Source organism: Anas platyrhynchos, chromosome 20, assembly GCF_047663525.1.
Source record: "Anas platyrhynchos isolate ZD024472 breed Pekin duck chromosome 20, IASCAAS_PekinDuck_T2T, whole genome shotgun sequence".
Classification (NCBI taxonomy): Eukaryota; Metazoa; Chordata; class Aves; order Anseriformes; family Anatidae; genus Anas; species Anas platyrhynchos.
Window position 1 is genome coordinate 6,716,411 of NC_092606.1, and position 23,345 is coordinate 6,739,755.

Genomic DNA, 23,345 nt, shown 5'->3' on the forward strand with positions numbered 1-23,345 from the left:
GATTCGGGTGGCGGCCAGGCGAGCTTTGCCTGGGAGCCCTGCCGAAATGCCCAAAAAGTGTGTGTTGTGCCCAAAGCAGGGCGCTGAGTCTGTCTGTGTCCGTCTGTCTGTCTGTGCACGCCTGTACCGTGCCCACGCACCTGTAGCTGGCCTTATGGCCGTGTACCCGTGTCTGTCTGTCTGTCTGTCCATATGCTTCTATCTGTCCGTGTACCTTTGGCTGTCCGTATGTCCATACACCTACACCTCTATGTCGGGTACCTGTCTGTCTGTCCACGTACCTACATCTGTCTGTCCGTCTGTCTACGTACCTCTCTGTCTTTATGTCCATATACCCATGTCTGTCCGTGTGTCTGTCCGTCCATGTACCTACATCTCTTTATGTCCATATACCTATATGTCCGTCCATGTACCTATGTCTGTCTGTCTGTCCTGTACCTATGTCCATCCACCCGCGTACCTATCTGTCTGTCTGTCCATCTGTCCATGTGTCCATCTGTCCATCCACGTCCCTATATCCGTCTGTCTGTCCCCCCATACCCATGCTATATATAGGGTGGCAGGCACTGTATACCTACCATACCTATACCTGTCCCCATACCTCTGTCTGTCTGTCCCTGTACCTCCATCTGTCTTTATCCCCATGTACCTATATCCGTCTGTCCGTCCACGACCCTGTCCGTCTGTCCACGTTCCTATATCCATCAGTCCATATACCCCTGTATCTGTCCCCCCATACCTGATGCTGTATATATATGGCAGCAGGCAGGGTATATCTGCCATTCCTATACCTGTCCCCATACCCCTGTCCGTCTGTCCGTGTACCCGTGTCCGTCTGTCCGTCCGTGTCCCTATACCCATGTCCCTATACCCATGTCCCTATACCCATGTCCCTATATCCATTCCCCCGTCGCTGCCCCTTTAACGCCCCCCCCCATTTGGCGCGCCGGGACCGTACCACCTCGGGCAGGACGGGGGGAGCCAAACTCCCGCGGGGCCTCCCCCTCCGGCGCCTCCCATTGGCTGCGCGGCGGGGGCGGGGCGGGGCTCCCCCCGCTGCGGAGTCGCGGTGGTGCGGGCCGGGCTGCGCGCGGCGGCGGGGCCGGGCCGGGAGGGGCAGAGCGGGGAGAGCAGGTGAGGGGGGAGGGGGGGGCTGGGGGGGGGGTGTGGGGTAAGGGGGGGGGGTTATGGGGTGAGGGGGGGGTTATGGGGTAAGGGGGGGTCGTGGCTCCTCTGCTGGGGGGTTTGGGGTGTGGGGGGCTCGCTGCTGGGGGGTTTGGGGCGAGAGGACCCCGTTTTGGGGGGTTTTTGGGGGTGTTAAGGGGGGGTTTGGGGTGCTGGGGGGTTATTGGGGGGTTGGGGGTGAGGGGGGGTGGGGATGGGGGGGGCAGGGCCCTGTAAGGGGGGCTGGGGGTGTGGGGTGCTGTTAGGGGGGTTATTGGGGGCTGGGGGGTGTTATTGGGGGGCTGGGGTAATTGGGGGGGCGTTAGTGGAAGGATTGGGGTGGGGGGGGGCCCACTGGGTGGGGGGGTCTGGGATTGGGGGGCTGCGGGGAGCACGATCCTATTAATGGGGGGCTGGGGGTGAGCAGGACCCCGGTATTGGGGTCAGATCCCATTATTGGGGGGCTTGGGGTGAGTAGGGCCCCGTTACTGGGGGGCTTGGGGCGAGGAAGACCCCGGTATTGGGGTAAAACCCCGGTATTGGGGTGAGCGGGGTTGCTGGGGGGCTTGGGGTGAGCACAGTCCTTCTATTTGGGGTGCCTGGGGTGATGGGACCCCATTACTGGGCTGCCTGGGGCGGGCTGAGCCCTGTTATTGGGGGGTCTCCTGGGGTTTGGGGCTCCCCCACTGCTGGGTTCCCCCCTCCGAGGGGCTGCTGTGCCCTGGAAGCCCCCCCGGGGGCTCCTCCCTGCCCTTGCCCTGGGAGCAGGGAGGCTGATAGTGATGGATAATGGGTTGATAGATAATGATAGGTAACGATTGGGAGGAGAAAGGTGCCATTTAGGGTTTCTGCCTAATCTCAGTAAATTACCCTGCTGCAGGTAATGAAATTGGGGAGCTGCCCCCCCCGAGCACCCCGTGCTGCCCCAGCGCTCGGTTTTCCTTCGGGCTCGTATTTTATGGGGTGTTTGCTGGGCGTTGGGGTGCGCACAGCTCCCGGTGCCTCGTTTTGGGGCCGTGCTGGGTCCCTGCAGCACGTGGAGGTGGCTCCTGCGGTGTAAAAAGGTGGGAAAAAAAAAAAAAGCCTCGGAGAAGGAACGGGGTGGGCAGGAGGGAGGAGCTGCCGCCACCCAGCTGGCTTCACCCTTACAGAGCTCGTAAATCTCCTCGTGCAGCCTCTCCCCGCGGACCTCGGAGGGAAATCTCCTGCCCTGTCATCACTTTGAGCCGCCTCCCGTTCAATCTGCGGGGTGGTGCCTGTGTGGGGTTGAGCAAGTGAGTGCTTTCTGCAGCTTTTGCTTTGCTTTCTCCCCCCCCTGACCCCAAGCAGCTGCGGGGGGAGCTCGCCGGGACCCCCGGTCCCCCCATTCCTGCTCTGCAGGGAGGCGTTTGGTGCCGCTCGCCCTCCGTGCCGGAGCTCCTGGGCACCCTCAGCGCCTGCTCACGGAGCTGTGGGAGCGAGGTAATGAGTTTGGTCTGACCCCACAGGCTGGGGGGGCACCCCTGGGTGCCGATGGGGGTGTGGGGACGAGCTGGCAGTTACCCCTGGTGGCACTGAACTTTGTGCTGTTGCCTGACCCGAGCCCTGCTCGCGGGGCTTGCAGGAGCCCCGCGGTGTGCGCCTGCCGGGGTTGGTTTCTGCGGGGTCTCAAATTTCCCAGAACGGAGCAAATAACAGCAGGCTGCTCCTAATTCCTCACCCAAATAAATGTTGGGGTCAGCTGTGTGCTGCCCGGTGCTCGGAGCCCTCGAAGAGGCAGGGAGTGCCCGCGGCTCTGGTGGCTTCTCCGAGGCCACCGGGTCCAAAGGGCGGCCGAGTTCGGTCCCTGGGGGCAGGTGATCGAAGTGTGCCCAGAGTTGTTCCTTTGCAAGGAATTCAGGAGGATTACTCATTAATTTTCTTCTCCATCCAGACCAGGGGATGGGGAGGATGGGGCTGGGTTTTCCTCCCTGGAAAATCTCTCTGAGGGGCTGGTGGGCAGCTCGGGGGGTTGGGGGGGGTCTGTCCTGGTGGCGCTGGGTGACTTTTTGGGAAACGTTTGAGCGAGCTTCAGGCTTCGGAGGAGGAAGCTGGTGGAGCGCCTGCGAGGATTGTGCAAGCCCTGGTTGTGTAACGGGGCCGCGTGTGCAGTTACTGGAGGTACGAGGAGCAGCCGGGCGTGCGGAGGGGAGGAACAACGGTGAGCCGGGTGCCTCCTGTTCTGCGGAGAGCCATGGCTCTTCCAGGAGATCTCCTTTCAGCCTGGGTTTTCTTAACTTTTCCTCTCTTAAGTAAATCAACAACCCCTCCAAACACACTGCTCCGATCAGAGGTCTGCACGGACCTCAGGGTTAGGGTTAGGGTCAGGGTTAGGGTCAGGGTTAGGGTTAGGGTTGCTGGATGTGTTTTCGCCACGTCCCTCTGGTGCTCACCCAGCCGTTTGGTTCCGAGCAAACCTCTGAAGGAGAGCAGCGTTGGAGGCTTTTGCCACCCGAAGGTGGCCTGCAGCTCCTCCAGTCCTGCCCCAGCTTCTCGGCGCTCGTTCCCCGTTCCAAGCGTGCCCTCGACGCCCTGGGAGGGGAGGCTGGGGAGCAGGATTAGCCAGCGGAGGAGCTCAATTCACCTGCCCCGTCTCAGGTTTTGTTGATCCCCTAATCCTGCAGCCTTGTTTTTCTCTCCTGCACGCTTGTTTATCCGCGCTGGCTCCTGTTCATCAGGTGCAGGTGCCGGTGAGACGCCTCCCACCCCTGTGCAGGTTTTTTTCTACCTGGGGAAGGGAAGGGACAGGACAATGCCTCAAGTCCCTTGGTGCAGTGCCCTGCCCTCGCTGCTGGCCCCACCGTGGCACAGCACCTCTCCTCGTGTTCCCTTCCTGGCTCTTCCAGCTGCTCTGCTGTCCTTGCTGGGACCTGTTGGCCAGAGAAAGCCCCGGTGGGACACCAAACGCTCCCATACGCAGCGTTTCGCCTCCAGATGCACGCTCCACATCTGTTTCGTGCTGAAAATAACAATTCTGCTGATGTCTGGGCCGGTGTGTCAAGGCCCGCTTGGAAGCGACCTTGCACAGCGAGGAGAATTTGTTTAAAGCTGTGGGTTTTATTTTTAAGGCTTCTTCTCCATGGTGCCATATCAGCGGTCACCGTGAGCCAGCAGGGATGTTCCGGGGCACGCCGACATCCCCGGCACGGAGCTCCCGGCGCTGGGATCGTGAGAGCTGTGCTTCTGCTTTCTGTGCTAACCCAAAATCTGTGCTGAGTCAGGGGCACGAGGGGCGTCATGTGGCTGCAGGAAGCCAGAGGGGCGCCGTGCCGATTTCCGAGCTTGATTTGGCTCAGAAAACCCCCAAAAAAGCTCAGCTGGCTGTGTCGGTAGGCTCAGCGGTGCGGGAGGTGGATCTGGGGCAGGAGGCACGGGTGCAGCTTTTTTTTTTTGGTGTCATCCCGTAATGCTGCCCCCAGCCGCGTGCAAGAGAGGGAGAGCAGTGGTTCCTTTGGGGTTGCTGACCGCTTGTTTTTTTAGGGCACTTCCCCTTCCTTCTTGTTATAATGTCATGTAATACCTCGGTGCTGCTATCCAGGTGGCACAGAGGCACCTTTAGTCCCCATGGAAATCCTGGGGGATTAAATCAGCCCCAGTGATCTGCAAGCTGCCGTTACCATGCAAATTCCCAGGTTTGGGAGGCTGAAAAAATGGGGGAAAATGCAGCAGAGCTGCTTGGCTGCAGCCTTTCTGAACGGGTGAGTGGTTTGGTACCTCGCGTCCCGGCTGAGACGGGTGCTGTGAGCAGAAACCAGGAAATTAAAAAAAAAAAGTGGGAAGAGATTGAATGTCTGCCTTATCTTGGCCGAGAGTACAATAAACATTGGGGATAGAAGAGCTGGCCTTGAAGCTGATGGAAGGGGAACTCGTGCATCGTGCTTTTTGTCCAGGAAAGGGGGCTGAAGATGGGCTATGGCTGGGGATAAATGTGCTGGCGTGGCCGTGGCTGCCCTGAGGTGGGCTGTGTGTCCTGAAAAAAGCATCCTGAAGGCTCGGAGGTGTTCCTGCAGAAGAGCTGGGGGTTTCCCGCGTGTGAGCAGCCACTGAGGCTCCCTGGGGAAGCCCCCGTGGATTTTTTCTGCTGTAAAACATAAAAAAGCAGCTTGAGAGCTGAGCAGGAGCCCGGGCTGTGCGCGAGGGGGCGGCTGCCTGGCGGGGGCTGAGCTCTTCCCGCAGATGAGCCGGGGTGGCAGCGAGGATTTGGGGTTCATCAGGAGGGGAGGCAACGAAGGAGCAGCACTTCCAACACTTCTCCTCCCCGGCATTTCCCTCCCTGGGTGCCAGTGGCTGGAGCAAACGGGGAGGAGGAGAGGAGGGAGCCCGCGGGGAGCTGCTGGCAGCCGGGCTCCCTGGCCTGGAGGTTTAGTCTGCGGCTGGGCAGGAGCACAGCCAGCCCTCGCCTGGCTCCGAGGGAGGGGAGGACAGGGTGCCCTGCCCAAAAGGAGCAGGCGTTTTGCTCGTCTGCAGCCGCATTGCTCGCATTTTTCTTCCCACCCCCTGCCTGGTGCCATCTCCGCCAGCCCAGTGGTAAATGGGGAGCTCTGCGGTGCTTTAGTGCCTTTGGTGGGGTGGTGTGCCAAGCTCCTGGCTAAATTAAACACCTGGTGGGGCTGAGGACCTGTTGGGATGCAGAAATGCCCAGGAGCCTGTCCGGGATGGCAGGCAGCAGGCTGTGGGTTCCCCCGAGCTGTGCAGGAGCTGGATGCGTCCTTAGCAGGGGTGGGCTGGGGTAAAAACCGGCTGCTGTGTGGTTTTGGGGGATAAAATGATGGGCTGGAGGGAGAGCCTGGGTGTAGGTTGGGCAAACTGCTGTGAACGAGTTGGTGGCTGGTGCCTGCTCTCACATCCCACAGGATGCTGCCCCGGGGAGTGCTTCTGCAATTTTGGGGTCCTTTGGTGTGGCTGGGGTTTGGTTGGGATCAGCACCTGGCAGCAGGGCAGACACAAGGGGAGCGGGGTCAGGGAGCCACCTCTTCCTCCCGACCCCCTGCGTTCCTCTTCCAAGACCTCCCCCCGTCTCCCTCCTGCCCCCTGAGCATCGCCTTCTCTTCCCTTCCCAATTCCCCGAACCTGAAACCTCAGCCTCTTTTCCTTCCCAGCCCAGGCACAGCTTGGGGTTTGCTGCTTCTCCCTCGGTCCTTTAGGACAGCCACCCAGGAGCTCCTCTAGCCGAGCCTCTGACCCTCCTCTCCTGCCCTGCCACGTCCCATCCGCGGCTCTGACTCACTGCTGCGTGCGAGTTCAAATGTCCATGGTCTCCCTCCCGGCTTGGCGAGCTGCCCGAGCCCGAGGAGAGTCACTTTGCCCCCGCCAATCGAGTTTGGAGTTAATTATCTCTTTGCCTGGACACAGTGTGCCCTTGCGTGCCCGGATGATAAAGCTGCTATCGGCGCAGCGGGGTTCAGAGCCGGGCAGGGCAGGGGGAGGGGGCGAGGGGTGGCCCAGGGGGGGGCAGAAATTGAGCTGGGGAATTGTGCGAGGGGAAGGGACGAGCTTGGCAGCACGGTGAGCCACCTGGGGACGTGCAGGCACCTCGCTGGACATGAAAGGACCTCGCCGAACCTGGTGGAAGCTCTCCAAAAATGCCGTGGGGCTGCCTGGTGCTCCTGGAGCTGGATGCGTAGTGGAAAAGCACCTTCCCAACAGCCTTCAGTTCTGTTCCTCTGTGCCCGTGTGCTGCCGCAGGCGTTCGGTTATTTATTTCTCCTAATTTCTCTCTCCTTCCAGCCTCTCTGATCGCCATGGGGGACGCAGGCGTGGGCGCGCCTCCCGCGGGCAGCGTGCAGCAGGACTCCTTCTTCAGCATGACCGACGTCTTCCTCATCTCCCTCATCACCGGGCTCTTCACCTACTGGTTCTTCTTCCGCAAGAAAAAGGAGGAGATCCCCGAGCTCCCCAAAATCCAGACAGCGTAAGTAACAACTCGGGGAGGGGGCAGCGGCTTTCGGTCTTGGTGCCAGTCCCCCTGGGGGCTGGGACTGCAGGCTCCCGGGAGCAGAGGGCTGCTGGCTGTGTCTGAGGGTGTTTAAATGGGATTTCCAGCCTTTCCCTCAGCTTGTTCCGTGGGGTTTCCAGATGTGGGGTCTTTTTGAGCTGTGCGTTTCCTTCACAATGCTGAAATCCCCCTGGAAGAACCAAGCTCCAGCTCTCTTACCCTGCTCCGTGGCTCAAATCAGTAATTTGTCTTGCCAAGCGAGGCGAGAAGAGGCTTTAAAATCCCCTGGCTGCACTTCAAAATGCTCCGGGATTGCTTTGGCTGTTCTCTTCATTTTCTGATAAGTCACAGATAAATCTGAAGAAAGACGAATTTTGTTCTTAAGCAGGTTTCTTCTGTCGGAAATCTTATCTGCTCTTAGCTGTCAGGAGAAGAAATAGGGCCTTGGGAAATGGGGGATAGTTTCTGGGCACGAGCTGCTTGGCAGCTCTTACGAAACGTGCCCGGCTTCGCTGCCTGGCCTCTGCGGCAGCAGGAGGCTGGGGAGGGACGGGGAGGGGTCCTTGTTCCACCCCGTCTGCTCCCGAGGATTTAGGGCCAGGAGCGAGCTGCGGCAGGGGTGGTCTGGGGGAGGTTGGTTCTTCGCCTGGCACGTACAAAACTCAACATCAGTTTTCTTGCTGGCCTTTTTAAGCCCATTCCTTCTGTTTCTCCTGGGAGCAGGATAACACGGTTGGTACAGGCTGGAAACCCTGCCCCGGAGAGCTCGGGAGCCGGCGCCGTGCGGTACCGTCCCTCCTGGGATCCGCTCTGAGGATGCAGCTTGCCCCGGGGCAGAAAGCCAGCTCAGTGTTGGGTCTCTGCAGAACCTAACCTCTGTGTGGGGTGAATCCTCTGTGTCTGTAGGGCTGGGTGCAGGCTCTCTGCAGCTCCCTGCTGAGCTGGGAGCCGGGTGGGTGGCTGCACAGCCACGAGGGGCAGGAGCTCTCCGTGGATGGGTCAGGTGAGGCTGTTTGGTGATGAGCCAGGGCACTGCGCAGGAGCCAAGGCATTTTGTACTCCTGTTACCCCGTGTGGACACAGCACGAGGTTGCGGGCCTCTTATCTCTTTTATCTCCTCGGCTTCTGTAAGTTTTGTGAAGCCCCTGGGTGATGGGAAGAGCAGCACACCCCTGGTGATCAGCTGTAAGGCAGGCTGCACGCACCAGTGCGCATTTCCTGGGTGGAAAGGGTTTGGGAGAGGAAAAATGTCCCTGGCTGCAGTACCACGTGGCAAACAGGTGTGTGCGAGGCTGATAGCAGCTATCAGCGAATGATTCCCAGCCTTATCTGGGGCATTTGTTTTGTTGAATCAGTGAAATACTTTCCCTCCCGTGCCCGCAAGAGCCGTGTGGATGTGTGCGTGCGGAGCCGGGACCGCGATGGGGCACGGCCAGAGAGCGAGCGGAGCTGAGCTGGCTGCAGGAACAGCACCAGCAGCTGGAAGTTAGATCCCGACCGACCCCAAAACTCCCATCCTGCCTGTCCTTGTGACATCCCACCAGCACACGCAGCTCTTCCCCAGGCTGCCGTGACCTTGCAGAGAAGTGGCGCTGCGGAGGAGCTCGCCAGGCACCCCGGGTGTCTCCTCCTGCCCCGTTGTGCTGCGGGACCCTGAGCTGTGGGTATCATTTAGGGACCATTTAGGGACTGCCTGGTGGGTTTGCCCATGCTGTGCTGCCTCCTCTGCCTGGCAGACAGCTGGGTGCAGCTGCTGCTTGTGAGCTGCTGGGGAGGAGCAGCACCTTGTGTCCCCGACAGCCAGGCTGGAAGGCCGCGGTGCTCCCGACCTCGTCTGACACGGTCCCGTTTTGGCAAAGTGACAGCCAGGCAGGTGAAGAGTGAGAAAAAAAAGCCTTGAAATAGGTTTTTCTATACAGGAAACCTGCCCCTGCTGCAGCCCTGGTGTGGGCATCACAGACCCGTCATGGGTGATGGCACGTCCATCCCCTGGGGAGTGGACAGCAGCCTCCTGCAGCTTTGGCACTGTTATTTCATGGCACGTTTGGGTCTGGGAGGGAAAGGAGTTGGGGAAAATAAGCTCGTTCAGCCTTGGATTTCCTTCCCTGGGGTGGGGCTTCCTTGCTGTTGAGCAAGCAGATGAGGAAAGCAGGTCACCATGGGGCAGGGCAGGGAGGTCTGGACCCACGGAGGCAGAGGAGCCCTTGGCTGGGGCTGTTTCAGGCTGACGTGGAGAACCTTGGCCTTTGGAGGTGCTGCCTTGCTTCAGCACTTTCCCTCCAGCTGCGCCTCGACTCACCAAAACGTCCCGATGTGCCTTATCTGGCAGCACGGGGGGACGGTTTCTGACACAGCCCTTTAGCCCCCAGCTTCAGCCTTGAGAGATTGGGGGACAAAAGGGTTGGACAGGGGTTCAGATGCGTTGTGAGGGGAGCTGCCTGGATGGGTTTGCTGCAAGGTGTGAGAGTGCAAGCAGGGGCTCCATCCACACGTGGGCTCTGGTGCCGTGGTGCCCTTTTGGGAGCTGCCCACATGCCTCAACCAAGCCAAGGCACAAAGAAAATGCCTCTGCTGCTGACTGTGGAGGAAGAAATGCACCAAATCCCCTGTTCTGGGTGGGATCTGGGTTGGGTTCACTTTCTGTGGCCCCGCACAACCACGCTCTCCCTCTGCCTGCGTGTCTGGGGTCCCGGAGAGGGGACAGAGCTGGGACCAGGTACAAGCTCCTTGCAGGCAAGACGTGGTGTACCTGTGCTGTGTGACACACGTGGGGCAGCCCAGGGTGCTGCCACCGAGGATTTGTAGCATTTTGGCCATTTTCAGAAGTAATCGAAGCCACCAGCACGTTCCCAGCCACCTGCTCTGCAGATGTCCCCGGGGAGAGCAGCTCCTGCGCCCCGTGCAGCCACGGCGAGGGTGGCTGTGTGCCCTCTCGGTGACATTATTGGGGCATGCACTCCTTTTCCTATTTCCTTCCCCTCGGCCAGGCCAGCTCTGCGTGTTCCTCAATCACAGATTTCCTCCCTCCCTCCCTCGTGTGCCTGCGGTGCACAGATTGCTCCCCGGGGAGCCACGGGTGAGCCCCCGATGGGCGCACTTGGTGCCAGCCCCCCCCCATCCTCCTCCCCCTCGTCTTTGACGTTGTTTGGGGCAGAAAGGGGCTTATCTCGGCTCTGCAGCTACACAACCCCCTTCCCTGGTGCTCGTCGGGTTTCCTGTGGCAGGAATTGCTCCAACTTCTCAGCCTGATCAGCTCGCTGCTGCCTGCGTGCGTCAGAGGCAGAGACCCGCTCCGATTCCATTGGGATTGGGACCCCGGGGGGAACAAACTCCTTGGGGCCACCCCCGGCGTGGCACTGCTCACGCCGTGCCTGGAACCCTTTCATTCAGCTGCGACGCTGACTTTTGTGTTTTTTTTTTTTTGTTTTGTTTTTTTTAAAAAAAGGAGATATCTAAAAGCAGCTGGATACAAACCGTTTCCAAGGTAACGGGGCTGGAGGAGGGTTTTGTGCCCTGTCCCCCCCCCCTTCCCTCCCTGCTCCATGGGGACGGGAGAGGGACGAGCGCTGCGGGGAATCCTGGGAGGTCTGGTTCCCTGCTCCTAATTCCTCGCTGCCCCTGCTGCCAGATGTTGCTGCCGCGGCTTGGGGCCGCGCGGATCCGCTCGGGACCTCCCCGAGCTCCTGCTATGACCCGCGCCGGGACCTCTTGCGCCGCCTCTCTTCTCCTTAACAAAAGGCTGACGCCTGGCTTCGGAGCCCGGGGGGAGCAGAATGGAGAGGCCTGTCCCTGAATCCCCACCGAGGAGCTAAGTTAGAGCCTTCCCCCAGCGCTCCCCCCGCAGACACGGCCGCCCCGGGACTCTTTGTTTGCCTGTGCCCTCGCCATGGGATGCGCCTACTCGGTGCCAGGAGAAGAGGCGGCTGTGGCCAGGTGAGTTTGTCTGCCCCACGAAGGGGATGGCTCGGAGCAGGGGGGAGCTCCCGCTCCCCCCAGGGAGCTGCTTGGGCAGGAGAGTGCAGGGAGAGCCGTGCCGGGAGGCATCTTGCTGCCAGGAGGTCCCTGAGCGCACGGAGAGCTGTGCCGGGGGGCACCTCGCCGCCAGGAGGTCCCGGCAGTGGTGCCCGAGCCAGAGCAGTGCGTGTCCAGGTTGGTTTCTCTTCGGTGTCTGCCTGTGCCTTCAGTAGGCAGGACATTTTGGGGGGCTCTGGGAAGGAAAGGTGTGCAGCTGAACCGAGACCGAGGCTTGATGGAGCGGAGACTTTGGTAACGTTGCTGAGCTGCCGGTGATTTCCTCCCCTCCTCCTGAAATCGAACCAAAAGGGAGCTCTTTGGGCTTGGGCTCTCACCGAGGGCTCTCAGCCTGCACACACTAAGCTAACGGAGTTAATCCCTCTCCTCCACCCGGCACTTCTTCTCTCTTACAAACGCTACCCTGAGCTGTCAAACTCTTAAGAGCGGTCGGTGCTAACAACGTGATTTTCTGCTACGTTTTCTTTTCGTTCTCTGAGTAGTGAAAACGAGCGTCCTTTCTGTCTTCAGGATCTGTGCTTGGATTTTCAAGCCGCCGTGCTGAGGCGGTTTCAGGGAGTCCTGTAGCTCTTTTTTGCAGAAGCCAGACTCGTTTCTTCTGTGCCCGAGCCGCAGGCTGCTCCACCACAGCCCCTCGGTGCGGGCTCGCCTCCTTTGAAAGCCGACCAGCTCCGTGCGTGCCCTTTCTTCTTCTAAAGGGAGCTCGCTGAAAAGATCCCAAACTCTATTTTTTTTTTTTCTCCTTCCTCTCCAAGCGTTCTGTCAAGCTGCTGACCCAACAGCTATTGTAGCTGGATGGGACGCACCCGCGGCAGCACGGGAAGGCCGAACGGGGGCACAAAGCGTCCCTCCTGGGAGCACTGCCTCCATGGGAAGCTTTTTTGGGTAGCGTTGGCTCATCTTTCGTTCATGCTGTATGGGAATGTAAGTGCTGGGTGCTGTGGGGCCTGGTTACGGAGCTCCTTGTGGGGTTGGGGTGCTCGGGGGCGTGCTGGGTTGGACGCCCCCCACCCCGCTGCTCCCTGCGTGCGCTCTGCGAGAGCCTGCGCAGATCCCCCCCTCCGAGCCACGGGGTTTAGGAAACTGTTAGTGAGCTCTGCACATTCTCACATGGGCCGGAGCCAAAACCATTTGTTTTTTGCCTGGAGGCTTCTCTCTTCCCACAGGAGACCCAGCCTTGCATTCTTCCATTGTGAAAGAGGAATGGGAACGGGTCCCGCGTTCCCCCCTCTTCCACAGCGGGGCAGGCAGCAAGTGAGCTCCTGGCACTTGTCCTCCTGCCTTGAAGAGGCTCCGGTGGCAAATCTGCTGCAGCCACAGGGCCTGGGGGTGCCCGGCTTCCACCGGGGCTGGGTCACTCTCGTGCTGTGACACTAAAAACCGGTGAATGCGCTCAGGGCGCTTAGGGCAGCCGGGTTCTCTTGGCATTCCACCTAGCAGGGTAGCTGTAGCAGGGCGAGCTTCTGCCTGGCTGATCCTGACACTGGTGTGGTTCATCCCTCGTTCCAAGCAAAGAAAGCCACCTCCGTGCCCTCTGTGCTGGGGACAGGAGCCCTGGTGTGGGACTGAGCACCGCGGGACCCCGAAGGGCAGCGGTCGCCTTGCCAGCGGCTCCAATCCGCCGCGGAGCCTCTGTGTGTCCCTGGGGCTCCCGGCTCTGGGATTCGTGTCTGGCACGCTCTGGGAAGGTCTGTTTTGAGGTCAGAACAGCTGGTTTTTAGCCTTGTGTGACTTCAAGCTTGGAGAACCCGCCCCTGGGGGCATGGCTGAGAATGCAGGCAGAGGGGGGAGGCAGGGAGCGCTCCCGTCCCTCCTCTCGCACCGTGGTTAATCTGAAGGCATCCTCGCATCCCAGCTCCATGAGGTCCCCTCAACCTGCCCGGCGGTTACGGAGCAGTTTTCAGAGTTAAAAGTTTCCTGCTGCCCGGGGCTGAGCTGCTGGGCTCCTCCTAGCAGCTCGCTGTCCTCTGCTCTGTGGCTGTGTGTGCAGAAGCCACCCTGCAGCTGAGCTGAGTGCTGGGCAGCCCTGGGACAGGCTAAACACATGTTTGGTGGGGAATCTCCCTGCTTTGAAAGCCTTCCTGAGACCCGAGATAGGTTGGGGAGCTTTTTTTCCCTACTTGCTTATTCCTGACCTTAAAGAGCGTGCTCATCTGAGCGGGGATTCCTCCTGTCTTTCAGACCAGCCTCGCCGAGAGACAGCAGCTTCATTGAGAAGATGAAGAAGACGGTAAGCTGCCTGCGTGCACGCTGTGCTGGGGGGGTGACGGAGCTGGTGGCATTCCCTTGCCCCCAGGGACTGCCAGCTGCCAGCAGGGGGGACCTCTTTGCCCCCAGAGACCTGTCTGCTGCAAGGAGCGCCCAGAGACGGGGAGGCAGGAGCAGCTCGAGCGGTCTGTGCACGAGGGTTGCTCTTAGAGAAAGTTAAAGTGACAATTGGATGCAAGAAAAAAAAAAAATGTAACATGAGATGGAATTCAGGAGGGAAACGGCAGGGACTTCAAAGTTGTTGACTGCCAGCTGTGTGTCTGTGGGGCTGGTTCCCGAACCTGGCTCGCTCTGAGATGGGAATTGCACACAGAGCTGGCAGCTGCTGGCTGCTGGACGGCACGCAAGAGGAAGCTTTGGGAAAAGCAAGGGCTGGATACGTTTCCCATTGTGCATCAAAGTAGCTGGCTTGCTGCAGAGCAGGAGCTCCTGTGCTCGGGCACTTCCCCAAAGCTTTGGCAAAGCTGCTCTCATCCAGGGAGTTCCCCGCACAGCCTCGAGGCTGAGAGCAAACCTCGAGGGGTTGTCCTTTGCTTTGGTTTTAGTCCTCCCCGAGTCACCTCGGAGACGAGCAGGGCGATATTCCTGCTGACAGCTCAGCCTTGAGGTTTCTGCCACGATCCTGGTGGCAGCTCCAGGACGAACGCAGGCTCCTTCCAGCTGCAGGGCTCCTGGTCCCAGGCTTCTGTGACGAGAAGCACTTCCTCTGCGCCTCTGCCAGATGAGTAATCACCATTTAACGGGGATTTCTTCTTCTCTCCAGGGACGCAACATCGTGGTTTTCTACGGCTCCCAGACGGGCACGGCGGAGGAGTTTGCCAATCGCCTCTCCAAGGACGCTCACCGCTACGGCCTCCGCGGCATGGCAGCAGACCCCGAGGAGTATGACCTGGTAACTGGGACACAAGCACGGCCTCGGGATGGATCATATCCACCCAGCAGTCCCCAAAAAGCAGACAGAGCTTGGCCACGGGGCTGTTGCCCTGTTGGCGGTGGTACTCAGAGGAGCAAAGGAGGTTGAATGAGGTGGAGAGGTGCTGAGGTGGGCTCGGTCCTCGTCAGCCTATGGATTTGGGGTGAACTCTGCAACGTGTCTGGAAAGGGAGGGTAGCCTGGGGTGTTTGGGAGCCGTGTCACACTGTTATCAGTGTGAAAAATGCTCCGTGTTCATTCTGTAGTCAGCATTGGTCCCATGGGCCTGCAGCAGCCTGGCACAGGGGCACTGATGTTCCGCTCTCAGGATAAAACAATCCTGTCCCGTACAGCCTAGACAGAAAACCCAATCGCTTTTTTAGGGGGCAGCAGTGCTGATTTCACCCCAGCCCCTGTTGTAATTATTTTGCCGTGCCGTGGTGCTGCTCTGCGCAGCGGGGCTGTGGCTGTGCTGTAGGAACAGCTGTGCCCGATACCCCTCTCGTGGGATCCCTGGAGCTTTATTCTCTGCTGTGTTGCAGTCGGACCTGAGCCGCCTCTCCGAGATCGACAAGTCCCTGGCTGTGTTCTGTATGGCCACGTATGGGGAGGGCGACCCCACGGACAATGCCCAGGACTTCTACGACTGGCTGCAGGAGGCAGACGCCGACCTCTCGGGTCTCCGGTTCGCAGTAAGTCAATTCCTTCCCGTTTCTGCTGCATTTGGGCAGGAAAAGCCCAAAACCCTCCGCTGTGAGCTGCTCCGTTCCAGTTTCTGCTGCATTTGGGCAGCAAAAGCCAAAAACCTTCCGCTGTGCTTGCACGTGGCTTGGGTAAAGGCACAACATGATGCCTGTGCCTCGTCTGGATGCGGTCCCTGTTGTCTCTGTCTGCACAGATATTTGCAGGCACGTATCCGGGGGCTTTAAACGCAGCTGCCGGAGCCCTCTCTCCACTCCCTAAATCATGAGGGTTCGCTGGCGATGCCTCGCCGCAAACAGCCCAGCAGGCATCGAGTGTAAGGTCTGGAAATGAGTTACAGACTGCTGCTGCTGTTCAGAAGCTAATTGAGCAGCCCTTGGCCACATCTTCTCCCACAAATTAAATCACTCGGAGGAGTGCGTGGCTCTTCTCCTGTGCCGAGCTGAATAATTGGCGGAGACACAGCCACCTCGCCTAAACCCCAGCCAAGTTCCTCAGGCTGCATCACAATTGCAAAGGGAGGGGAAAATCCTCTGCTGGAGAGGCGAAGCTGCTCGGCACAGAGCAGCCAGGAAGCGTTCGCTGGGTGGTTTTTGGGAGCTGGGGGGGACACAAGTGGTCTGCTGGCAGCACAGCCCCTCGCTGGCCCCTGGGGGAGCTGGCACAGGCAGCTCCTGCCTGCACGTCCCCTCGCTGTGCCTGAATCCTGGCTCGGAGCAGAGCTGCCAGCTGAGCGAAGCCAGGGGCAGGTTGTAACTCAGAAAGTTCACAAACAGCTGGTAGGGACCCGGGAGAGTTACTGCTGTCTGCCTTCTGCGTTCCTTATCTCATCATCCTCTGCCTGCTGCTGGCCAGGGGAAATCCCCTCCTTGCTGCTCCGTGCTTATCAGCATTCTCCTCCAGGTCTTCGGGCTGGGGAACAAGACGTACGAACACTTCAATGCCATGGGGAAGTACGTGGACAAGAGGCTGGAGGAGCTTGGGGCTCAGCGCATCTTTGAACTTGGGCTGGGCGATGACGATGGCAAGTGAGTGGCTCGGCTCTAGGGGCGGTCTGAGCTGGCTAAAGCAGCGTGGGAAGGACCTTGGCAGGGAGCTGGATCTACTGCCAAGGCAGAAATTAACTCCTCAGGGCTGGTTGTGGCAGCTGGCATGGCCCTGAGTGTGTGTCTGGTCCCTCTCCTACAGAGATCAGTCAGATCCCTGGGTCCCTTGAGCATCCTGGGGAATCCCGAACCTGGGGAAATCCCACATCAGCTTTAAATGCCCGTAGCTGTGTTCTTTGCAAGGCTTCACAGCCTCTTCTGCCTTTGCCCTGCTGCAGCTCCCCTGATATCCCAGCCATGGATAAGCTCCTCCATCCCCGTGGAGGAGCCAGGCTCCATCTCCTTGTGAACTGTTTGTTTTATGCCAGAACGCAGCCCTGCTCCAACTCAGAGCTCCAGAAATGTCTGTGCTCACCTAACACCCTTCTGGCAGGAGCTTAAGCGTGGAAATTACATCAACCTGGGGCTGTGCCTCCAAGGACTGCAAGATTTAATTCGAGGGCTGTGCCATGTGTGGGAGGCTCTGAGTCTAGGAAAATGAACCTTTCCAGGCGACTTAATGCCAGGAGTGGGCAAGGGGGAGCTGAGTTGGGCAAAAACCGAGTGTGAATAACAAAACCCTCCTTGGCAGAGCGCAGAAGGGAGGGGTGGGTGGTGCAGCAGGCATCCCTCCCATCCCCTTCGTGCCCTGAAGATGCTCTGAGGCTGGTCTGTGGGCACGTGGAGGTACCAAAACTGCCCGGCTCCGAGGGCAAATGGTGAAGGAGGGGGTTCAGAGGGATCTGGGACGGCTCCTCCGGGAATGCCCCTCTGGGAACGCCCCTCTGGGAGTGCCCCTCTGGGAGTGCCCCTCTGCTCCCTCGTGGGCAGCGTTACTGAACCCCTCTTCTGCCCTGCCTAGCCTGGAGGAGGACTTCATCACCTGGAGGGAGCAGTTCTGGCCGGCCGTGTGTGAGCACTTCGGGGTGGAGGCCACAGGAGAGGAGTCCAGGTGGGTGCCAGGGGGATCGACCCCCGTTAAGTGGTGGCTGCAGCATCAGGCTGGAGCCACTGCCCAATTCCTGCGGGCTGGGGGGCGCACAGGGGGCAGGTCAGCGAGTGGGGCTCTTGGGACTGAGCCTGTCCTGGGGCAAATTCGAGTGCAGCTCTGGAGTTCTGGTTTGAAGGGTGGATGTGCTGGGTGCTGGGTTTTTTACCTTGTTGTTCCCACTTTGACTTTTTTCCTCTTTCCTTTCCCCGTTTCTCCCAGCATCCGCCAGTACGAGCTCGTGGTGCACACGGACGTGAACATGAGCAAAGTGTACACGGGTGAGATGGGTCGCCTCAAGAGCTACGAGAACCAGAAGCCGTGAGTGCCGGGCTGCCCTACACGGGGTGTGAGGGGTCAGGCTTCAGCTGCTGCTGCTCCTGATGTTTCAAACACCACAGGCAGGGTCATTTTGGCAGCACAGCCATGGGGCAGATGTCTGCCTGAGAGATGTGGGCTCAGATCTCCCCTGGGACTCCTGGGGGATCCCCAGTTAATGAATTATTGAGAAGTCGGCTGTGTTCACAGGCGCAGTTTTGGCTGCTAAGTTCCCAGCATTTGTCTCGAGGTCAGTCTGGAGCCTTTCGTCCCCCAGAGTAATTAACGCACGATGGCTGCTTGCAGCATTGCTGGGGGGAGATGAATTGTGTAAATGAATTCCAACCTGAAATGTCGCTCTGAGACGTGACACTCCCTCTAATCCCCTGTTGCATCACTTGTTCTTCACGGGGTAGGAGCTGTTGACTGCTGGGCTGTGCTTACAAGGAAAATAATCTGTTTTCTTTGCCAGCGTGGGTAGCAGCAGGATCGTAATTTGTTTCGTGCTGTGGGGTGCTTTGAAACAAGAGCCGGGGCAGCCCCGTGCTCCGATGGTGGAAGCCTGCTCTGGAGCATTCCTGGATGAAAGCAGAGCTGCGAGCCCGCGGGAGGGTAACCCAGAGGTCCTTGTCTTTCCTTCCAGACCTTTTGATGCCAAGAATCCCTTCCTGGCCATGGTTACAGAGAACCGTAAGCTGAACGAGGGCGGAGAGCGACACCTCATGCACCTGGAGCTGGACATCTCCAACTCCAAAATCAGGTAGTTGCCCGCGAGAGGCTGCTCCCCTCTTCTGGCTGCAGCCAAAACTTAACAGTGCCCCCTCTTGGCGCCTGGACCACACACCAGGTACTCCAAATCAGGGTTTTCTCCCACCTTTGGGGCTGTACCTGGCCACCCTGATGAGCCCCTCCATAGCAGGCTGCGCATCCATCCCACCTGGGCAGTGCCAGCTGCAAGAATTCCCTAATTCAAAGAAAAAGGGAGCAGACAAACTGTGAGAGGCAGGAACTGGGGATGGCTCATGCCTGTTTGCTTGGCTTAGATGTACGAGCAAAGGGAGGCTAGAGCCCTGCTCTTCAGCCCTCTTGCTGGCTTAAATTCGTTGGTGTGCTTGTGAGAAAGCACGGGGCAGGGAGCTGGCCTGTCCTTGCTGGAAGTCTGGCCTCGTTAAAGTCTCTGGCAAAATTGCAGTTATCTTGGAGCTTCCCCAGGTTGTTAAAACCAGTATTCCCCAGTGGTCCCGTGCTGCTCTGCCTGCCAGCTCTGGGGTCTGGCCCTGCAGGTGCTGTGCAGCAGCTCAGCTCTGCTGTCCTGCTGAGCCCCAGCCTGTTCGTCCCCCAGCTGAGCAGCTCGGGCTCGGCGTGGGCGAGAAGTGCCAATTTTCATCTCTTCTCTTCCTGTTTTTGTACCAGGTACGAGTCTGGGGACCACGTGGCCGTGTACCCGGCCAATGACTCATCCCTGGTGAATCAGATCGGCGAGATCCTGGGCACGGACCTGGACACGATCATGTCCCTGAACAACTTGGACGGTGAGTGTGGATCTCCCCTGAGCATCAGCAGCTCTCCTTCTGCCACGGCCTCTTGTCCTTGCACCAGAGCAGAGGTCAGATCCCCTTCGGGATTGAGGCAAACGGGGACATCCCGCGGCCACTCCGAGTGCGCAGCCATTTAGCGGCAGCGGCTCGGAGCCTGCTGCGAGCCAGCCGAAGTGGGTCAGTTGTGAAATGTCCTCGCTGTGCCCATCCAACAACACGTTACGTAACAGCACGCTCCTAATCACAGAGCACCAGCCCACCAGAGCATCCCTCTGCTGCTGCTGCAGCCCCAGAGCTCGGGAGGAGCTTTGGAGCCTGAAACGCTGGTGGTGAGCCCCTGGAGGACGCACAGCCCTGGGGACGGAGCTGTCGGAGGAGAGCTCCTCTCAGTGCTGATTCAAAGAGCTTCTCTTGGGCATCGTTCCCAGCAGAGCTGGCCTCTGGCAAGAGGGAGCTTGCAGCTGCTGCCCATCTTGCTCCCAAAGCGGTGAAGCCTGCGCCAAGGCATCAGAGCTGCTGGCCCAGGAGCTGGCTCCTGGTTTGCAGAGAGCGACTGGCTTTAATGCGCTGCTGGAGCTCTGTCCCAGTCTCTGGCCTCATATCATCGTTTGTGTCCCTTACGGTGCTCTTAGTTTGCTAAATTGAACAGCTCCAGCCTTGGCTGCTGCTGCTTCACCTCCCCGGGGGGCTGTGAGCACAGATGTCCGTGGCCAAAGGATGCTTCTGAGGGCAGGTCTGACGGAGGCATTAAGAGCATGAGGCCAAATTAGCCCTGCAGAGCCCCCTCCTGCTGGGCCTGGCAGTTCTCTGGGTGTCTCTGCCATGAGCTCGCCCTGGAAAACTACTCCCACCTCTGCCTGGGCCCCAGGCTCCGAGCACTGCTGCTCTCCAGGCTGAGGGCAGTGCCTTCCGCGTGGCCTTCCCAAGGTGTCTGTGCAGTGACGCTTCCCATGGGAGGCAGGGAACAAAACTGCGTCCACCTCCTGTGCTGCACACAGCTGCTGGCAGCAAATCTCTAATTTAACAAATAGTTACTGGTTTACTTTTTTTTTATTATTTTTTTCCTCTTTCCTCTCATCTCCTCCAGAGGAATCCAATAAGAAACACCCCTTCCCCTGCCCCACGTCGTACCGCACAGCCCTGACGTACTACCTGGACATCACCAACCCGCCCCGCACCAACGTGCTCTACGAGCTGGCGCAGTACGCCACCGACAGCAGCGAGCAGGAGCGCCTCCGAAAGATGGCATCGTCCTCTGCGGAGGGCAAGGTGGGAGCTGCAGCCCTCCCAGCACAGCTGCTGGGGTGAACTGGGGCTGGGGAGGGGGACCAGAAGGGGATGTGGGGCCGCTGGGCGCCCTGTGCGGGGAGCTCTGCGGGTGTTTGGTGGCTGCATGGGGTCACCGTGCGTGTGCCCTCCTCGCCCGCAGGCTCTCTACCTCAGCTGGGTGGTGGAAGCCCGGAGGAACATCCTGGCCATCCTGCAGGACATGCCCTCGCTGCGCCCCCCCATTGACCACTTGTGTGAGCTTCTGCCCCGCCTGCAGGCCCGCTACTACTCCATCGCCTCCTCCTCCAAGGTGAGCTGCGGCACCACGGGGTCCCTCCGTGCCCGAGGAGCGGGGTTACCCCGACCTGTGTAGGGTCCGCAGGGGGAAACCGGGTGTCCCACGCTGCAGCCAGCTGTGGGGGCTCCCCGTCTGCCTGCCTCTGACGTCCCCTCCCCGCAGGTTCACCCCAACGCCATCCACATCTGCGCCGTGACGGTGGAGTACGAGACCAAGACGGGGCGGCTGAACAAAGGGGTGGCCACCAACTGGCTGAAAAGCAAGGTGCCCAACGAGAACGGGAGCAACTCCCTGGTGCCCATGTACGTCAGGAAGTCGCAGTTCCGCCTGCCCTTCAAGCCCAGCACGCCCGTCATCATGATCGGACCGGGCACTGGCATAGCTCCCTTCATCGGCTTCATCCAGGAGCGTGCCTGGCTCAAGCAGCAAGGTGAGCGCCCAAAAACCTCCCCGGGCAGGAGCTGCTGCAGGGCTCTGCTCTGCGGGGCCGGCCAGCACCTCCAGCCTGTGCTGGCCACACGCTGATGGGTCAGGGACGTGGGCCTGGCAAAGCAGGGGCTGTGGAGCTGGGTGAGGAGCTGCCGAGTGCTTTATTGCAGCACCAGGGTGCTTTGAGCTCTTCTGGCTGCAGAGGATGTTTGAGGGGCAGACAGACCTAAGGCAATTTTTTGACCTCCGCAACCACCTCCCCAAATAGCCAGAGTCGGGTCGCTTACACTCGTTTCTAACAGGTGTAGCTATTGAATGAGTTTCTCCCCTCAAACAGAGGCAGCAGCACAGCGCTGCCAGCCCCGAATCACACAGTCATTAGGTTGGAAGAGCCCTCCAAGATCACCCAGCCCAACCTCTGACCCAACACAAGTCCTCCACTAACCCATATCCCTGAGCTCTACATCTAAACGTCTTTTAAAGACCTCCAGGGATGGTGACTCCACCAGTTCCCTGGGCAGCCCATCCCAATGCCTCACAACCCTTTTGGTAAAGAAGTTTTTTCCTGGGCGAGCTGGACAGGGGGAGGTGGGGGTGGCAGGGCTGGGGGATTAACGTGGACCCTGGGACCCCACAGGCAAGGAGGTGGGCGAGACGGTGCTGTACTACGGCTGCCGCCACGAGCGTGAGGACTACCTGTACCGCCAGGAGCTGGCCCAATTCCAGCAGGAGGGCGTCCTCACCCAGCTCAACGTCGCCTTCTCCAGGGACCAGGCTGAGAAGGTACCGCTCCTGCCCGCTCACCGTGGTGCTGGGGGGGGGAAATAAGGCTGGAAACACGCAGCCCGCTGCCAGGGAACGGCCGTGGCAGTCACGGGAAGCCCCAGCTCGTCTGGGTGAGCTGTGGGCCCTGTGACAGCTCCTGGGGGCACGGGGACTCTGCCCCTCTCACCTCCCCCTTGTTCCCTGCCAGGTTTACGTTCAGCACTTGCTGAAGAAGAACAAGGAGAACATCTGGAAGCTGCTGCATGACGGAAACGCTCACATCTACGTGTGCGGGTAAGTCGAGGGGTGGGGAGGGGATTTTGGGAAAGGGTTCCTATTTTTTGGCAAATAAGCGTGACTCAGCTTACCCACTGCTCCATGTGCTGGGCTGAGCAAGCCCCCCACATCTGGGCGTTCAGAGCCAACCAGGGCTCGGTGGCCCCGTGTCCCCACCTCGCTCACGGTCCTCTCCTTTCCAGGGATGCCCGCAACATGGCCCGGGACGTACAGAACACTTTCTACGAGATCGTGGCTGAGTATGGGAACATGAGCCAGTCCCAGGCCACGGACTATGTAAAGAAACTGATGACTAAGGGCCGCTACTCCTTGGACGTCTGGAGCTAAGAGCGGGGCTGGTGGGGCCAGGGAGAGAACGGATCCCTGGGATGGGCCTGTGGGAGGCAGGAGGTGCCTGCCCGCTGCCCCCGTGGGCGACTGCCCCGTCCCCAGTCTCCAGCGACCCCAGTGTCACCCCCAGCCCCTCCTGGGCCGCAGCCGACTCCAGGACAGGCTGGGTGGAAAGGGCTGAGAGGGGCAGGGGGGTGGCTGGGGCTCTGTCCCCGGTGTTCGCCTTGGGGTCGGTGACAGCCGAGGGACGGGTGGCACCGGGGGAGCTCTGGGCTCCTTCCTGCACACGAGGTGCTGCCTTATTCCTGGTGCTGCCCAATTCCCAGAGCCCCAGGGCTGGTGGCCGGCTGCTCTGAGGAAAAGGCAGAGCCAGCGCCCAGCTGGGACCCCGCAGGCACCCCTCTCCTTCCCCTGCCGCCCTCCTGGTGGCTCCTGTCCCCTCTGGAAGAGACCTGCTCTGGGGTCACGGCTGCCGGGGCCCCGCTGGCTCCCGTGGGTCCTGCAGCCGCCGGCTCCCCTGTGCCCAGCCCCCTCCGTCATGCTGTGTAGGCTCATTTTTTTAAATACTATTTTTATTTTAACATCTTTGTGATTTAATCATGGAAAAAAAAAAAAAAAAAAAAAAGAACGAACTTTTCAGGCTTTCCAATGACTGTAAATTATTTAAATATACTCGCCCTTGGAATAAAAACACTGTTTCTGGAGCTTGCTTCCTGCCCTCCCCTGCACCCCCTGCTCAGACGAAGGAGGCAGAGAGGCAGGAGCAGCCTCGCAGCCTTCCCTGCGTGGAGGGGACCTGGGGAAGAGGCAGCAGCTGTGGGATCAGCTGGCAGGAGGCTCGGGGCTCCCCGAGGTGCCAGGCGCAGGCAGGGAGGTGAGGACAGCAGCGGTGCTCAGCAGGTGGCTCGGGATGGAGACACGGCTGCACTGGAAATGCTCTTTGGTTTCCTGCATTTCAGGAGTTCCCTGCAGTAGTACCGGGCTTTGGGGACACTGG

At 59.7% G+C, this 23,345-nt stretch overlaps 1 protein-coding gene across 6 annotated transcripts; it reads left to right on the forward strand.

Moving 5' to 3' along the window:
• Nucleotides 1-1,086: 1,086 nt before the first annotated feature.
• Nucleotides 1,087-23,039, forward strand: POR (cytochrome p450 oxidoreductase). 6 transcript variants are annotated; one of them, XM_038165698.2, is made up of 17 exons: nt 1,087-1,134; nt 2,339-2,438; nt 6,910-7,093; nt 13,331-13,379; nt 14,181-14,309; nt 14,872-15,021; nt 15,935-16,059; nt 16,979-17,068; nt 17,327-17,425; nt 18,066-18,182; nt 18,836-18,954; nt 20,048-20,229; nt 20,390-20,539; nt 20,690-20,957; nt 21,594-21,739; nt 21,930-22,015; nt 22,201-23,039. In XM_038165698.2, exons 3-17 carry the CDS (start codon nt 6,924-6,926, stop codon nt 22,343-22,345), a joined length of 2,025 nt encoding a protein of 674 aa, XP_038021626.1. In that variant the 5' UTR covers nt 1,087-1,134; nt 2,339-2,438; nt 6,910-6,923; the 3' UTR covers nt 22,346-23,039. The 6 variants fall into 6 exon arrangements, with proteins under 6 accessions (XP_038021626.1, XP_038021628.1, XP_071882024.1 ...); XM_072025923.1 differs by lacking the exon at nt 1,087-1,134 and adding an exon at nt 2,210-2,228; XM_038165700.2 differs by lacking the exon at nt 2,339-2,438 and having other exon boundaries at nt 1,104-1,134.
• The last annotated feature ends 306 nt before the right edge of the window (nt 23,040-23,345 follow it).

Excerpts from the sequence above, each read along its gene's own strand:
- POR (XM_072025922.1), top strand. Across the intron at positions 7,094-13,330 it reads CTCCCCAAAATCCAGACAGC|ACCAGCCTCGCCGAGAGACA; the intron begins GTAAGTAACAAC and ends CCTGTCTTTCAG. Across the intron at positions 22,016-22,200 it reads GCTCACATCTACGTGTGCGG|GGATGCCCGCAACATGGCCC; the intron begins GTAAGTCGAGGG and ends TCTCCTTTCCAG.